Source organism: Larus michahellis, chromosome 2 (genome assembly GCF_964199755.1).
Source record: "Larus michahellis chromosome 2, bLarMic1.1, whole genome shotgun sequence".
Classification (NCBI taxonomy): Eukaryota; Metazoa; Chordata; class Aves; order Charadriiformes; family Laridae; genus Larus; species Larus michahellis.
The window spans coordinates 2639973-2656849 of record NC_133897.1 but is presented as its reverse complement, the minus strand read 5'-3'; the positions used below and the strand labels follow the sequence as shown (position 1 = coordinate 2656849).

Here is a 16877-nt window from a genome sequence, read left to right as displayed (position 1 = left end):
AGAATATAACACATCAGTGTCTCTGCTACTCCAGAAAGGCTACTGCAGCTTGCAACTGCCACTGGTGAAGACATTTCCTTACCTCCAGCGCTGTTAACAGAAAGTCGTACAGTCCTCCTTCATTGGTAGGGTCCATCAAGTCTCTGATCAGATGGATTTCAGCTCCCAGGTGCTGTATTCTAGTTTAAAAAAAAAAAAAAACCACAAACAAACTAAAACCAACACACATCACAACTAGAACAAATCTCTGGGCAGTGGTGTTTGTGGGTGGATGTTTGAAATCAGAGTATGCAGAGAGGGAGTCATGAATCTGAATCATAGAATGGGAAGGGACCTTAAAGACCATCTAGTTCCAATCCCCTGCCCTGGGCAGGGACACCTCCGACCAGACCAGGTTGCTCCAAGCCCCGTCCAACCTAACCTTGAACCCCTCCAGGGACAGGGCAGCCACAGCTTCTCTGGGCAACCTGGGCTAGTGTCTCACCACCCTCACAGCAAAGAATTTCTTCCTGATATCTCATCTAATTCTCCCCTCTTGCAGCCTTCTCCAGACTGAACAACCCCAGTTTGAACATTTCACCCTTTGTTGGAGACCAAACACATCCAGAAAGTCACTCAAGGACTTTGACTCAAATTTGCCAGAAAAAAAAAAAAAGCACTTTCATTCTACTGGACATAAGCAGGTTCTTGCAGTTCCAGTGAAAGCAGCACAGACAGAGCCTCTTTGGCAGAATGTGCTACATCCACAGTCATTGCTACACAGGAAATGTGTAATTACTAGGTGGTCGGTGTTCAAGACCTTCCTCGTCTCCAAATTGAATCACAGCACCCCACTGAGAATGGAAAATAGAAGATGTAAGATATGTAGATGATGCCTTGAAGGCACCAACAATTCCTGTTTTCTACAGTAATCTGAGATGCAGGTAAGACCGCATTTCCATGACAACCCTAAATTATCTTCTTGGGTAAGAGATGGACACTCATCAAGTCTCTGACCACTTTATATCATGGCCAACACCAGCACATCACAGCTGCCAGACAGTAGCACACAGAAACCCAAACACATCTCAGGAAAAAGCATGTTAAAACACAAGCCCATGTTTTTCATTTAAACTATTTGGCCTGGCAACATGTCTGTCCTTTCTCCAATTGAGGTATCACATAACAACGGGACTAGGAAATGGAGGTCCATCCACTTACTTTGCTCGGGATACAACGTACATCAGTAGGGGCAACAGGTCATCCATGGGGAGCTTGTAGTCCTTCTCCACCACCCGGGATACTGTGCTTTCGATCTCCTCATATGTCTTCTGGAGGATCACCAACTTTTCCCGGGGATCCACCGTGGTGCTGTCAGTGTGAAAACAGCCATGTCAAAAATGCTTCCGCTACACAGCTAAGAAGATAAAGCAGAACTAAAAAAAAACTCAGAGCAGACCGTCATGCTACAAAAAAAAGTCCATCAATCATCTCAAATGGCTGCACTAAAACGGGATCGACAAGGTTTTGCCAGGAGGCATCACCAGGGTGTAACATCATCCAGGTGGACCTTGAGTTTTCTCAAGTCCTGAGTATGACCTGCTCACCCTAGTGTCAGTCTTTCATTTTAGACAGGACTAACCTGCGCCACGGTCCCTCAAATAAAAACTAAACAGTATGAGATGAACGACTTCTGTGGTTCTATCAAGGTATTGCTCTTGCGAGGGACTAATCCAGTTGTCACACCTATAAGGTGGGTTTTTTCTGCCCATAAAGCCCTGCCAAGGTACACATAGCCTGTGCTTCCTTCCCCAGAAGAGAAGTCACACTGGCTTTCACAGGGAGGCTCTCACCAGGACTAGTGTATTTAGGGAGCTGACACCTCCTGTCTGATGGATCCCACAACACTTCCATGCTCCCCTTTATCTTCCTTCCCATTTATTACTGCAGCACCATCCCCTAGGCTGGGCTTCAAGACAATAAATCAAGCTGAGCTTCTTAAATTGAGCTCTGCTTTGCTACATTAACATCTTGAGATGCCACACTGGATGGATAACCTTCACGTAGCTCCATGTGTCCAGAGAAATGGGCTCTAGCATGACCAGGTACCCACAGCCAGGCCCAATTTTTTATGCACACTGATAAGAGTGATTTCTATTTCATCAAAGTCAGATTTTGTGTAGGAATGTCTCTGCAAAATTAAGGGAAGGGAAGATATTATCCAGGGGACAGTTGCATTTAAACATCATCGATATTGTCTTGATATATTTTTTTGGGGGAAAAAAAAAAAAAGGATTCTATAGAAGTTACTTTTTTTTATAAACAGAAATAATATCAGAAACAGCTTTTTCTTAAATAATCTTGCAGGTTGACCCAGAAATGCTTTTGTAAACAGGTGTAAATTTATGGCATTTCCCAGAAAACTGAAAATCCCTGGTTGTCAGTCAGACCTTATGGACAGTGACTTACATCAGCTTCTGCAAACACTCTGTGGCAGACAGGAAACACTTGTCTTTGATAAGGGACCGTCTCTGGAAGAGAGAGAAAGAGTTGTGCCTCTGTAAGAGCATCTCTCCGAGACCCACCACACGGTTCCTTAACTCTGGACTCAAAATAAGCATGTTTGCTGCCCATAATGGAGGGCAAAAATAAAGCTGTTGTAGACAGTGCCACTCTGAACACACTTAGATGTCTTCAGTGCCACTGTGAACACATATGTCTTTGAAACATCAGCGAGCAGAGCATTGCAAAGCAATCCTACACAGAGCTCATATTCCCATCCATGGAAATTCATATGCAGCAGCTACAGATCATGACTAATCATAGAATGGTTAGAGTTGGAAGGGACCTTAAAGATCACCTAGTTCCAACCCCCTGCCCTCGGCAGGGACACCTCCCACCAGACCAGGTTGCTCCAAGCCCCATCCAACCTGTCCTTGAACCCCTCCAGGGATGGGGCAGCCACAGCTTCTCTGGGCAACATGGGCCAGGGGCTCACAACCCTCAGAGTAAAGAATTTCTTCTTGATATCTCATCTAAATCTCCCCTCTTTCAGTTTAAAGAGGGAAGATTTACCCATGTCACGTAGCTCCAATTTCTGAGCACGGTCTGCCCTGTGGTTATTTGGGTGAAGCTCCATCATTAGCCAGCAGCAACATGTAGCCCCAATGCCATCTCATTAACACACCAAAGTTACCGCTTAGTGTTAATTTTTTTTACCTGGTTGGTTGTCAAGGTGAGATCTTTCAGAGGCCAGAGGTGTCTGAAAGGAGATTACAGAGAGAAGATTTAGAAGTCCATGTCTTAACTCCACCCTAAGTCAGTCGTGGTGGTTTTTATCTCCTTGTTCAAGCTGATGCAAAATCTTGTAGGTGCATGAGGCCAAGTTTGCTCCTCTTGTTACACTGCTACAGGAAGAATTAATAGCTTAGACTCAATGACCTGAGTGTAGGGTTCATTTCATTCACAGATGCTCCTGTAATAATCAGTGGAGAGTTTTGGCATTTTCAGATTCAATTCTTCTCACTGAGTCTAGACTGAATCAAATCAAATTTAGACTTTGGGTCTTCTGCTACTCTGCTTAAGCCCTTGAGCTGCAGATGATGCTGTGTTAGAAAAGCTCACAACACCTCTTTGAGTCTGAGCCATTAGTCCTCACACTTCACTTCCAAAGATGGATCCAGCTGCAGGAATGGGTGAAGGAAATATCTGGCTCCATAGCCTTTCCCCTGTGTCAAGACTACATCCCCACACTGTTACAGGAAGTACCATTTGTTGGACTATAACTCTTTCTAAGACATATTTTATAAACTATATCTGATTATTTCTGTGTTGGAGCAAACCATTTGTTTGATGAGGTAGAAAAGAAGATTTTTTGCTAAAGGAAAGTGAAAATTAGTATAGATAATAGCAGCTTTCCACTAGCCTATATTGTTCCAGACAGCATTGCAGGCACTCTGTGATAGGACTTCCTCTGACAGACTAGGGAAAACTTCGGTGCTACAACCAATGATGGACCCAGGAACAGGTTATATGTCCTCTCCTCCTGTGCCATCAGAGATTTCCCTGGCTGCGACCTTCCCAGCTGGTATTGTGGGGTTACATCCTGTGATGAAAAAGTGTCACTTACTTCTGCACATCCAGAAACTCTAGGAGCTTGATGTCAGGAAATAGACTGAGGTCCACGATCCCTTGGCAGTAGAGGTCATCTTCTCTTTCATGGTAGAGCATGTAAAGCATGAAAAGCTCGGGGTAGAAGCAGGGCAAGATCAGTGGTAGGACCACACTGCATGCCTTCTGGTCACTATGGCAGAGAAAAGCAAAGCAGAGTCCTACAGTGAGACCTATAACACCTTGATATTACCAAAAGCCCCACAGCATGCAATGGAAGAGGCAGCTTCTGACCTGCAAGGTGTTCCCCTTGTCCTCCCCTCCTTCCTCCACCTTTGAGTTCAATGTCACAGGCGGACAGTAGTAACCATTATAACACTCTCATGCGTGTGCCCACAAGCTGAGGATGCAAGTTCATCTTATGGTGTAGGACAGGACAGGGTACTGTTTCTCCACAGGATCTCCTTCGTCTCTGGGAGAAATCTGGAGCACTAGAGACCTATCTCCAGCTGTTCTTTCCGAGCTGTTTCAGTACAGCACTTGTTATTTCTTAAGGGATAAAGACCAAATTCATTCAGATAAAGCCCTTTTCCAGCTGCTTATCACTCCACCAACCTCTTGGCTTCATTCAGCCCATGTTGGGATGGCTGCAGATAACAGCAAAGAGAAATCCAGACCAAATGGGGACAGACGAACAAAGATGCTTCTTCCCACCCACAAAACCCCTAAACCTGGGTCTCCCACAATTATTTCTACATTCTTATTCTAGGAACATCATGTCATCTACCTCCTCTGCCACATTTTCCACACTGTAATCCTTATTTCCAGGACTACCTTTCTCTCAGTGCTGGTATGGAAGTCACAAGCCCCACAATGAACAAGTTCCTGTGACTAATGCAAAGCACATGGTGGTGCTGGGACTACCATCTCACACACAACTGCACAGTAGCCGGTGTGAGTAGTTTTGCAAGGCTGTGTGCCACCCATACCTCCAACTCGCCACTCTATTCTGCTACAGACCATGATTAGAAGTTGCTCTCGCTCTTCAAGCGGAACTACTGAAAGCTTTGCACTCAGAGAGGTGTGGGCACTAAAGCTGACTCAAATGGGCAAAGACAATCAGTTCAGCACTTAATGTATTTTAAAAGACACCCCATATGTCTAAGCACCTTAAAATTAAACAACCAGTGGTAACACATACCTTGTATCTCCATCCACACACTTTGCGGGCAGTTGGCCTTTCTGTTCCAGTGCCAGATGGAGCAAACCCCTAAAAGAAGAGAAACAAGGTTTAGCTCCCTCCCTTTTTTTTTTTTTTAAGGGTAGTTTGATATTCACAAGTGAGGAGCTCAGCAGTCCCAGTGTCAAGAGGACTATTATTAAAGTTCTCTGTAATCCTCGTGTTGCTTCAGCATTCACGTTTCAGTATTTGAGGGCTTTATCCATCACCAGCAGAAGCCACCAGGAATGTTTCAAAAATCTTCATAGCTTCTGGAGAGTAGGGTGGTCACTCTGGAGATCGTAACTGTGGTCTGCATTGAGCACCATCTCCTTGTATTCGCATTCAAGGGACACGAGATTTCAGGACCTAGTTTCAGCTTGGAGAAGATAAGGCTCTGGGGGGACATTATTGTGGACTTACAGTACCTAAAGGGGGCTCCTGTAGCGATAGGACAAGTAGTCATGTTCTTAAACTAAAAGAAGGTAGATTTAGACTAGATATAAGGAAGAAAATTTTTTACCATGAGGGTGGTGAAACCCTAGTCCAGGTTACCCAGGGAGGTGAGAGATGCCCCATCCCTGGAAACATTCCAAGTCAGGCTGGACAGGGCTCTGAGCAGCCTGATCTAGTTGAAGATGTCCCTGCTCATGGCAGGGGGGTTGGACTAGACGGCCTGTAAAGGCCCCTTCCGACCCAAACTATTCTATGATTCTATGACCTGTCATACCAACCAATTTTCTAATCCATCTAGGAATATCAGAGGATGTTCACACTTTGAAAAAGTAGCTTAGGTTTGTCTTGATATTTCCAAGCCAAAACTTCATAATCTTAAAATACGGATTAAAGAGAGGTTGCCTTTTTTTGGTATAGAAATATCAGCCTAGGAAACCCAGCTGGGGCACAGCAGAGTGAGGTGTTTCTTCCTCCCCACACTGCATCTGAAAGGTCTTGAGACATGAAGCAAGCTTTCCAAGCTCAGAAGCGCCTTCACCTGAACCGAGGCTCAGGTTGTCAGCCCTGTTGTCCTGTTCATGAACACAGCTCAGATGAACTGAATCAAATCTGACTTGTTCCTGTCAGCTATGCTGCTCTTCCCAAACTGCTCAGGGACAGACAACCCTTCATCACAGAGCTGGCAGTCTTCCTCAAGCACATAAGGCTACATGGATAACAACAGAGCTTTTATCCAAGCTCTAATTTCTAAAGCAATATCACCCTGAGTGCAGCTAGAGGCAGAGTTCTCCACCTCTGCCTACTGTGGCATTTCTTCTTTCTTCTCCTAAAAGATATTCAAACAGCAACAGGACCCCGATCATGCCTTTGATGCAGTCCTTAATTACCCATGGCCACAACCACACAACAGAACAACCTCATTTTAGAGTCACTACCCACATCAGCTGAGCCTCAACAACGTGCTTACACTGCATGTTCTTAACTCCTGTTGAGGCATGTTAAGCTTAAGCTATTTTTCATTCAAACACAGATATCGAACACCACTGTTGTGTGCTCTCATGTGCTTTGCTGTCCTCATTTCTTAGTGAGGTTTCTTGCTCATATTTGTGCTTGTCTAAATAAAGTCCTATTATGGGCAACAGCTCATTGAGCTGCCATAACTCCATGAGACTGAATCACAGTAAAGCTCCTGGGTCATGCACTGACCAATGAGCATAATAAAGGTTTTCTAGGTCCATATGACCTCGGTTATTGCAAATAACTCTTTAGCACCATTCTGAAGCAACACTCCCAATAAATATGCTGTAAAATAAAGCAGCCCTGTCACCTGAAAAAATGACCCCAACGTTCTACTCCACAAGCCCTCCGCGCTCATAGCCATTGCAAGGACTCAGCGTGTTTGACTTACTGGTAAAACTCCCATATTTTCTTTGCGTAGTACTTGACTTCCTCTTGTGCCATAGTCAGCAAGTGTCTGTTGGCCCCAATCCCAGAATACGTTGCCTGAAAAGCTATCATCAAGGCCTTCAGCAGCTTTCCTAGTGGGTGTAGGGAAGACTTCAATGCCTGCATGATAGAGCAAAATTAAATTTTACAAGTCAGCCCTTGCCATTAGTAGAAGATAACACTGAAAGGCCACCCAACCTTCTCTTATCAACAAAGGAAAACAAGCCTAGAGGTAATCAACTATAATTTTGGTCTGGTTTTGCTGCCACAAGCCCATTCTCCTCCCATTATCAGGCAAGAAATATAATTAGTAGAATTGCTGTTCTGATGAGATTTGCTGTGGTATTCAAGGGAGAGCAAAGGGTGCTTCAAGGAAAGGTTGGCCAAGTGAAAAACAACCACCAAGAGTGCATGGAAGTTTATTAATCATTTCCAGCAGCTGGTTATTCCCTGACACAGTTTGAGAACCAGGAGCGAAGCTTTATCATCACTCCTGGCCTGTATAGGTGTACACAAAACTAATGTCCAAAAAGCATGAAGGATAATTCTCTTCTTCACAAGCGTAGGTATTCACCCAGAATTTAGAGAAGACTCTTGAAGTCACTGACAACGTTATATGTGCTAACCGAAAGTTGCTATAATCTGTGTCCATGTCTAGCGGACAGACGTGGATCATTATGGTTTTAAACTTTACCTTCTCTAAATAACTCTGTAGTGATTCCAGTCCTTGGTGCTGGACAAGCTCTTCAAGAATATCTTCTATCTTCCAGGATACATCCTCAGTCCCCCTGAAAAGATGGGAGATGAGGGAGGAAAACCACACAGTGAAGCGCTGGGATAAATCCCAAGTGGTGTTGCAGGTGGATACCAGGAGGACAATAAGACTATTAGAACAAATGGATTTTTCTCTACCCTTTTCAGTGGAACTGCCCCACTGACTTAAAACACCTATGATTATCTAAATTCATCACCTTCAGCTCCCCCTACAACCAGCCTGGGTTGCATCCTGCCCATGCTCATCTTATCTACTTCTGGTATTTTCTTAAAGGGAGATGAGTTTGCTCTGCAGCAGCTGATGATCGTTCCCCTCAAATACTAGAGGAGCCAGCAATGACTGGGTCATGTGCAGATGCTTACATTCAATCAAATGAATCCCATCCAAGTTTTCACTTATAAGAATCAGTCTCAACAGCACAACCTTAAATTCATGCTTAAAATTCATCCTCCTGTCTCATGAGCAGGAACAACTGGAGAATGCTTGGGTTCATAACTTTAACATGCGGCAGACCCTAATGTAAACCAGTATCCTCTCTGCACAAATAGGCTTCTCTGTTGCAATGAGGGTATATGATACTCATACCTTTGGCAGAAGAGGTACTCCTGAGATTTCCGCAGCTCCTTGCTAGTTTGTATGTGGAACCCTGTGAAAGACTCCTCTGTTTCTTCTTTGCAGCCAGAATGGATGAACTCCAGGAACTGGTCATAGATTCCCTTCCATCTCTTCTCCACTGGGAACTCCTCGAGGCCCAGCTGACTGCAAAACATAATATGGCATTAGGTTTTTCTGCGTCCCTCCTTAATTATTTCAGACTTCACCTTCAAGTATGGAAGGTTCTCCAGAATCAGAACTATGGGAGCAGAGAAAGATGGCAGAGCCTATCTGGTAATTCAATGAAAAGCAACTCAAGCCTATTGTCTTGACAATGAAGTACTTCGGCCGAAGGAAAATTCCTGGTGCGTGGAACATCAGCGATCTGAATCTTTGCTGGTGAACCAATCACAGGCTTTCTGCTCCACTTATGGATATTTCTGAATATAGACTATTTATTTAAACTGAAAGCCTGCAGAAAACACTGACAGCAAGAAGACAGTTGAGCAACCATCACCAGTAGTTATTGCTGTCTGAAAAGCACAGGAAACAGGAGCTGTTTCTGCAGTATCGATACTCTGATGGACTGGAAATGTTTTGAGGAGGAAAGAAGAGGAAATTGAACTGGGTTTTATGAGAGCAATTCGGCTCAGGGGACAGGCGGCTGTCTTACCCACTGGGACTCCTTCATTTGGGTTAAACTGTCTGAACCCAGGCCCTCCAGCCTGGCAACCCTTTGCAGGGTTCAGGCCTGAGGATAAGAGTCTATATCAAAGGATGTGGCCTGATAACTTCAGCTCGGTCACTCCTGCCCTGCATTCGCACCATTCCCTGCCAAAGAAGCATCAGCACCCTGTGAAGCTCTGACCCTGGCTCTGCAGCCTTCCTCCACATAGAGCACTACCCAATTCAAACTCTTTGGAGCTTCTTGTGCTGTGCTTCACACTTCTTGATTTTTGGCAGCTTTTCCTACCTCTACAATATCAGCTGGTGATATTCATGTAATAGCACAGAGAGACCTGAAAGGAGCAAGTGATGCATTTTAGCAGCTTATCTTTGCCTGTATAGCTTCAGACCTGTCTGTCTGTACACACAGAAATGCATGTGTGCACACATCACACACGCACATATCACACACGCACACATCACTGAAAAAGTTAAGCCTCCAAAACTGTCTCCAGTCTGAGGATGGGAATATCTCTGGGTGGATGGTGGCAGGATGGGAGTAGAACATCTGTTTCCTGCTTCCCATGAGGCATAAAGATTAAATGTCAAACTTTTCTCTCCTTTCCTCCTTGCATATAAAGCAGTTTTTAGACCAACTCTTTCAGCAAGGACTGCCTTGATGCCTGTAGGGATTGGTCCAGTACTCCTCTAGGTAGAGTCAAAATACAAGCCACGACCCATGTTGCTCACGCTTTGGTTATCCTGTCATCCAGCAGCTCGTTCGACGTGTTCAGGATGCCGTGCGTCTGAAGGCCTTGGCCCGATTTGTTAGTAAATGTTCCCTCCAAAATGAAGCCATTGGCAAAGGACAACTTTCCCTGCAATGGAGAAATAAAGGGTCATTCTGCCAAGATCTCATTAGTGAGAGGAAACAAGCTGGACTGAGATCTCAAATTCTCTTTTCAACAGAGCCAGCTCCTGAAACGGCAACTAAGAACAACTTCCAGCACAGAGGAGCACATTTTCAACATTCAAAGCAATAGTGTCATTAAGGTGTCAGTCACTGGAGAAAACATCTCCTTGCTATTGAATGACACAGGTAGAGTTCTGGAGGGGAAAGACTGCCACAATCACAGACTAAAATATTTACATTATGCTTTAAAAATACTGAATATGATCTTTGAGTTATAAAGTATTCTGGCTAAATTTGACAATAGTTATTTCTAACCTAGAGTGAACACATGAAACTTCAGTTTCTCCTCTGTTTTTCCTCCTCTGCTTGTTAAAACCACAAGGCAAGTTTGGCCTCACAGGTAGGGGGAATCACATGATATTCACCATAAACACTTTGAAAATGTTCGCTGCTACCAAGAAAAACGTTAAATTCTCTGAGGCAAATACAGAAGACATGCAGTAGCTGGACTCAAACTTAGAAATTTTAATTAAATCAAATCCAAACAATATCGTAACTCGTCTGGCTTTGAATACGAGCCTGAAATCCTCATCGCTAATAGCAGGAGGCACTCCATCTTCAGATAAAGAACGGATTTTTCTAGATTAACCACTAAAACTAACCATTAATTTTGGAGGAAGCAGTATCTTAGCACTATAATCAGTCTCTGCAAAATCCACCCCAGGTCTTCTGCCTGAAGATGATGATGACAAACTCATCCTCCCATGACAAGTCAGTAAATGACAGGGCTCATTTGCAATTGTTACCAAGTATTTTGACATCCATTCTCTCTGATATAACCACACACTTCCTGTCAGACTCATCATAGATTTCTGTAACAAGCCGAAGGACTAGTTTTCCCTGCAACGGGGCACTTTGTGAACACTTTGACCAGATATTTCAGTTAAAGATCAACCACAAAATGTTGAACGTGTCAGTGCAGTGTCCAGATTGCAAAATTAAGCTTCCAAGATCCCTCATCTCTGCTAACATCTCGGTTACATTAGCGTAGTGCTGGTACTGCAACTCTGTTTGGATTATACGTCGTTTCCTGTGTTCGCGACCACTACAAAGCTAACCCATTTGTTCTAAGAACACAAAAGCATCCCAACTGCAGCTGTGAAGCACAGCCAAAAATGTCCCACAGACAACAAAAAATCCCAAACCCTCATTGTAAACAAAACAGTAAAAACCAAAACAATTGACAAAACCCCAACTACTTGAAGTCTCTCAGCTGCAGCCTTCCCTCTGTGAATGAGACTGATAATAGAAGAAAATAAAAAACCCAAAAAAACCCAAACCAGGAAAATGTTATTTTCTAGGTGACTGGGTGAAGTAGAGCAGGAGGGCATGAACTTTGAACATTAATCCATTGGGCCTGCTGGAAAGTAAGCAACTGTACAGAAAGGCTGAGATGAACGAAGTGCTCACCTTTCCAACAAATGTTAGATCTTCCGTGAAGTTCCCTTCATAGACAGAGTCATCTTCCAAAAGCAGAATCCCAGAACCCTTCATTTGAAAGCAGAAGTAGTGAATTGATGACATTAACTTCCTACCTGCTCAAGCTCATCTAGAAACAGCCACTGGCTTTGATTATTTATGGACTGCCAATTCCGAGAACCTTTCTGAAAGCCCAACATAGCATTGCAATGCTCAAGAGAAAAGGAAGGAGGTTCTCTAGAGATAACCCATTAGGCGTCACTGCACAGAGAAGTACTGGGTAGGCAGGAGACTTCATTAAACAACAGTACTATTGCATTAATTTCCCTAGAACAAGGATCAAAAGGTTATCCAGAGGAGCTGTGGATGCCCCATCCCTGGAAGTGTTCAAGGCCAGGCTGGATGGGGCTTTGAGCAACCTTGTCTAGTGGGAGGTGTCCCTGCCCAGGGCAGGGTGTTGGAACTAGATGATCTTAAATATGCCTTCCAACTCTAACCATTCTAAGATTCTAAAAGGCAGGCTCCTGTTCTAATAACTGTCACCAAGAATTGCCATACAGGTCAAACTCGTGGTCCTCCCAGTCCTATGACCTGGTGATTGTAGCCAGTTGTGTCATTCTTTGAAAGACAATTAAGGGAAAAGAGGAAGGCAGCTGCTATGTAGAATTAGTTTTGTGCCTTACTGTGTAGTAAACGCGACTTTAATGAGCTGCTCCTAAGCATTTGTAAAATAACTCGTTCCATGACCTCCCAACTCCCACAGCTGCTTACAGTAGCACAGATTTCAGGGAAAGAGCACCAAGACGCAGAACAGACACAGACTAATTTATACCAATGGGGGAAGATTCTTCTTGCTAGGGCTTAGCCCATGGTTTGGGCCCGAAGGTTTATATATACACATACCAGCCAGAAAATGCGATCACTTTTAGAGCTGTAACACATTTTCCGCTGGAATGGTTTTCTTGGTGGAAAGCGCCCTTTCTGGCAAAAATAAAAGGTTTCCAAGGGAAGTTTCTTGGCTGTACCAATTTTCCACTAGGAAAGCTGAAGCGACTACTCCCCACCCGGAAGCCTTGTGAAGTTAAAGGAGCCTTTGGCAGCTGGCAAACTAAAAGAGAGCTTTATTTTGGTTCCCCACAGATGGAGTTTTTATGGAAAGCCCTTCTGACAAAGTTTCCATGCTAAACATTTTGTCCTAATTTGGTGAGTGGGGAAGGGGTTGTTTGTTTTTTTAAGCACATATTTTTTAATGAGAAGAAATGCTTTTATTTCCAAGCTAGTCCTAGTGATGCCAGTCCCTTTCACTTTCCACATCAACATCTAAGCTTCCAATGAACTGGACAGCCAACTTGTCATAGGTAGGCTCACACTGGAAAGGTAAAGGCTTAATGATCTCTAAGATAGATTTAATATCGTATATAACTGTACAACTTTACATATAAGTTCTGGTATATAATTGTGACCTGATGGTCAAACAGACAGACCTATAAGGTGTCTTAACATAAGCAAGGAAAAGTGACAGTCTCACATCTAGTTCCTACCCACAACTCAGGAAGATGATAAGAAACAAGACTTAATCTAGGCCTTGTTCTTCAAAAATATTACTATGGTAAAATATCAGTGCTTACATTTTCTAACTTTCTATTTTCCCTCAAAGATTATGAGGTGAAATCTTAATTTTGCCCTTGATGAGGATTTCCATGTCTTATCGATCTAGAGAATCCACTGAAAATGGGTACTTACCACCATTTTATCAGCGTGAAATGTCCTTTGATAGCAGACACCCGACTGGGTTACTACAATGCCTTGTCCGTGTTTGTGATCATCAAGCCATGTCCCTATGTATCTCTCCCCTCTGGAAAGCAATAGAACACAAATTAGTTTTTTTTTCCCCCTGTTTTATTAGATCTTAATCAATTTGATGTATCGCCTACTAAGGCTAGTTTTAGCTGATATAATGCTCCATGCAGCACCAGTGCCAGATGTACTGCATAAATTCAATTCATAGAATGTTTCCCCAAGGAGTTCAAGCTTTATAGCAGAGGTTGAACACATCCCCCCCTTCATCCCCAAGTCACCCCATCACAACATGAGGCTTTACCCGTGCCAGTAGAAGGACAAAACTCTCAGACATCTAAAGCCAGCTCTCATCTGTACCACCTTTACCTATCTTTGTCTTCCCACACTCCATATCCATTCTTCTTGTCATTTTCCCACTGTCCTGTGTATTTAAACGGATGCTCAGCTGAGAGGTTCTCTAGTATCCCAAACCCTTGACGCATGTTGTCTTTGAAGTAACCTTTGTAGACCATATCATTCCCATACCTGCAGGGAGAGAGATAGACAGAATTTAAGACTGTGCCTATTTGATAGCTGCTATCGGAGTAGGAAGCTGAGAGACTGAGTAGATTGGGCTCATCTGCCTGCTAAATACTCCAAATATTTGACTGGTACCTCTGGAGCTGGTAGTTGTTTGCTATTAGGAACATGCATCACCCAAGCTAGTCACTCCACAGATAGTTTTCCATTATTATTTTATATATCTATATAGATAACATTATCTAAGGACACGACACTTAGGCTTGCGATTGTTCTGGGAGCGGCCACACAGTCCTTGACCTCTCACCAGCCAGGTTGCAGTGACCACTGTTTAATCCAGAGTGGGAGTAGATAAGATCAAGCAGGAAGCCAGATCTCCCTCCACCTTTCTATGCTTGCCAACCATCCCTTCTCCCAGGCTCTTCCCTCTGAGAAGAGTTCCTCTTCACTCTGTCCATGTTGGCCAGCAGATCTTCACTTCTACAACAGAGAAAGCACTTATGCTAAGCAGAGCTAATCTATAATTATCAAAATGCCTTCACATTTGACACCAGAGCCACTAGCGCAGCACTGCTTAGTTGGCTCCACGTTCCCTAGAGATTTCTGCATGTCCTGTACTTTGAGTTTGATTCATAAATAAGGAGCAAAACAAGCAGGCTGTAAGAAGGAAGATGGCCTATCCCATAGTAAGCAGCTGGAAAGGTGGGCTGTGTACTTTCCTCTGCCACACTTGGCTCTGTGAAAGCAAGGGTAAGCATGCGTGGTAACAACGGGCAGTCCAGTCTTTACGTTGGCCAGCCCATTTGGCTACAAGCCACGTGTGACCTAAGCAAAGATGAGGATGCTGTTACGCTCACTGCTACATAAACAAAGCGAGCTGGCCCTGTCCACTTAGCTCTGTAGGCTGCAAATGAAAGCGCTTTATATCTACAACCTACTGAGCAGGCCTCCACTGCCATTTCTGGCTTTCTAAATGGAAGGTAGACAGTAGGTAAGTCTGGGACATCATCACCATGTGCCCACAATACAGTGCTTTACAGACCAGGCTCCATCCAAATTCCCAGCAGTGCTTTGAGACACAGGCACATAAATGACTGTTTCCAGAAGTAGTTTGATGAGTAAATAAGAAAAAACTCAGACTCCATTTCTAAAATTAAGCTCTAGGTTTAAGCTCAGAATTTGAATGAGCAAATAAAGCCGACTGGGGGAACCAGCCCCCTTCAGCAGTTCAGGATAACAGTTATGACTCCCAAAGCAACAATCCCATCCATCATTAAGGAATTAATCTCTACAAGATTTAGTCCAGACAGCCTGGCCAGGGGAGACAGAGAACACTGTGTCCTCCACCAAGCCTGTCCAGGGCTGGTGGCACACCATGTGCTCTCTGCTCTGCAACCACAAGCACAAATGCAAAATTATATCCTCACCTACAAGACATAGAGGATGCTATGTCAGGTAGTTACAATGGTCATAGCTTGCAGAGAAGCTCTTATCATTCTAATGCTCAGGAGACTCAGGGCTTGTGAAGAAACCATACTGCCAGTCTCCAAAGTAAAATCTTCTGGCACCTGAATTGCGCTTGGTTTTACGCTGTGACTGACCCTTCCACAGTGAGGTGGGAACATTAAATATGTGGAGTCCCCTTTTTTCCCCCCCAGAGTCTGTCTTTGTGTTTTACTTACTCACAGATTCCATAGCCTCTCATCTTGCCCTCGTACCAGTGGCACTTATAGCAGTCATACCGGTCTTCAGATCGGCGTGGGACAAGGCATATTCCAAACCTACAAGGTGGACATGGCAGAGATCAGCATGGTAAAAGATGACTCAGTTCTACTCGTTGAAGTTTAAAAAGCTTCCAGACCTCCAAGCTGATTTGCATGGTTGGGGTCAGCTCTACACCTGACACCATTTCCAGGTGTCGACGGACTTGCTCCAAGGAAGAGCTCGTCTCCTTGTGAACTGCAGTCACAGTTTTTCATTGCTTCTTCTACAAAGCTACTTTCAGTGTTGTTGTTTTTTGCTGTCTCTCCCCCTTCCCCAGTTTAGGAGCTGAGTTGGACTGCCAAAGTAATTGCTTTGGTCCAAACTAAATGTTCTCTTAATCCCAAAACAAAGTATTGGAGACACTTTTTCCCTATTCTGGAACTCATGTAGAAATGAGAGATCTAAATGTCTTATTTTCAAAAATAATAGAAAAATAAGGTTTGAATCTCATAATATGGTTACTTTCCCCTGAAAACTCATTTAAGAGAGGTTTTTAAATATTTCTAAAAGGAACTTTTTCAAGGTATTTCACATGAATAAATACTCCTGGATTTAGAGATCGGGGGTCAGATTCATCCAACTGAAGAGATGTTTGCATCGGAACTGGTCATCTGCACACACTCCCTATCCACTCACTCTAGGTTACAGTTTACTAAGCCAAGTATCTAAAATAGGTCAGGTGAATTGGGCTGTAACAGTGAATAGAGTCCCTCTACAAGATGCCAGTGTCTCTGTACCCCTGGGAGGTACCGTTCCTTAGTTTATTTTGCAAGCAAGAAATACTCTGTTTTTTAAGGCTTACCCATGCTCCAAGCCCTCTTTGAAATCTCCGACATGGTTGCGTCCGTCACGCCACTTCAGTGTGCCCCTGCAATTCAAAGTAAGCATTACACAAGGGACATCACCAGCAACATTCACAGCTACAACACAAAGCATCAAAGCACAACCTCGAAATGGCTAACATCAAAACATTTCCTCAAGGAGCAGAGACACAGAAGTTCTCCAGGCACCTCTGGGAAGTTGGTCGGCAATGTAAGGATTTAATACCATAATGTTGTTGTGCCCTGGAATGAACAGCAGGAATCCTCTTCCAGGTTCCCTAATCTCAAAAACATTTTGTAGAGTTGCTGGGTCATCCATTTAGGACCTTGCACATG

General features: G+C 43.9%; 1 protein-coding gene across 5 annotated transcripts in view; it reads right to left on the bottom strand.

The window, feature by feature from the left end:
* ALS2CL (ALS2 C-terminal like) overlaps positions 1 to 16877 on the bottom strand; it is a 49211-nt gene that overhangs the window by 1715 nt on the left and 30619 nt on the right. For 4 of the 5 annotated variants that reach the window (XM_074573876.1, XM_074573875.1, XM_074573877.1 and 1 more), the window contains exons 11-25: positions 16523 to 16588; positions 15639 to 15737; positions 13804 to 13962; positions 13381 to 13492; positions 11629 to 11706; positions 9996 to 10123; positions 8571 to 8744; positions 7905 to 7998; positions 7173 to 7330; positions 5291 to 5359; positions 4109 to 4282; positions 3199 to 3241; positions 2449 to 2510; positions 1201 to 1350; positions 83 to 179 (exon numbers count right to left, since the gene is read on the bottom strand). In XM_074573876.1, coding sequence (XP_074429977.1) covers positions 83 to 179; positions 1201 to 1350; positions 2449 to 2510; positions 3199 to 3241; positions 4109 to 4282; positions 5291 to 5359; positions 7173 to 7330; positions 7905 to 7998; positions 8571 to 8744; positions 9996 to 10123; positions 11629 to 11706; positions 13381 to 13492; positions 13804 to 13962; positions 15639 to 15737; positions 16523 to 16588 — 1663 coding nt within the window. The other variant, XM_074573879.1, reaches the window with a different exon arrangement.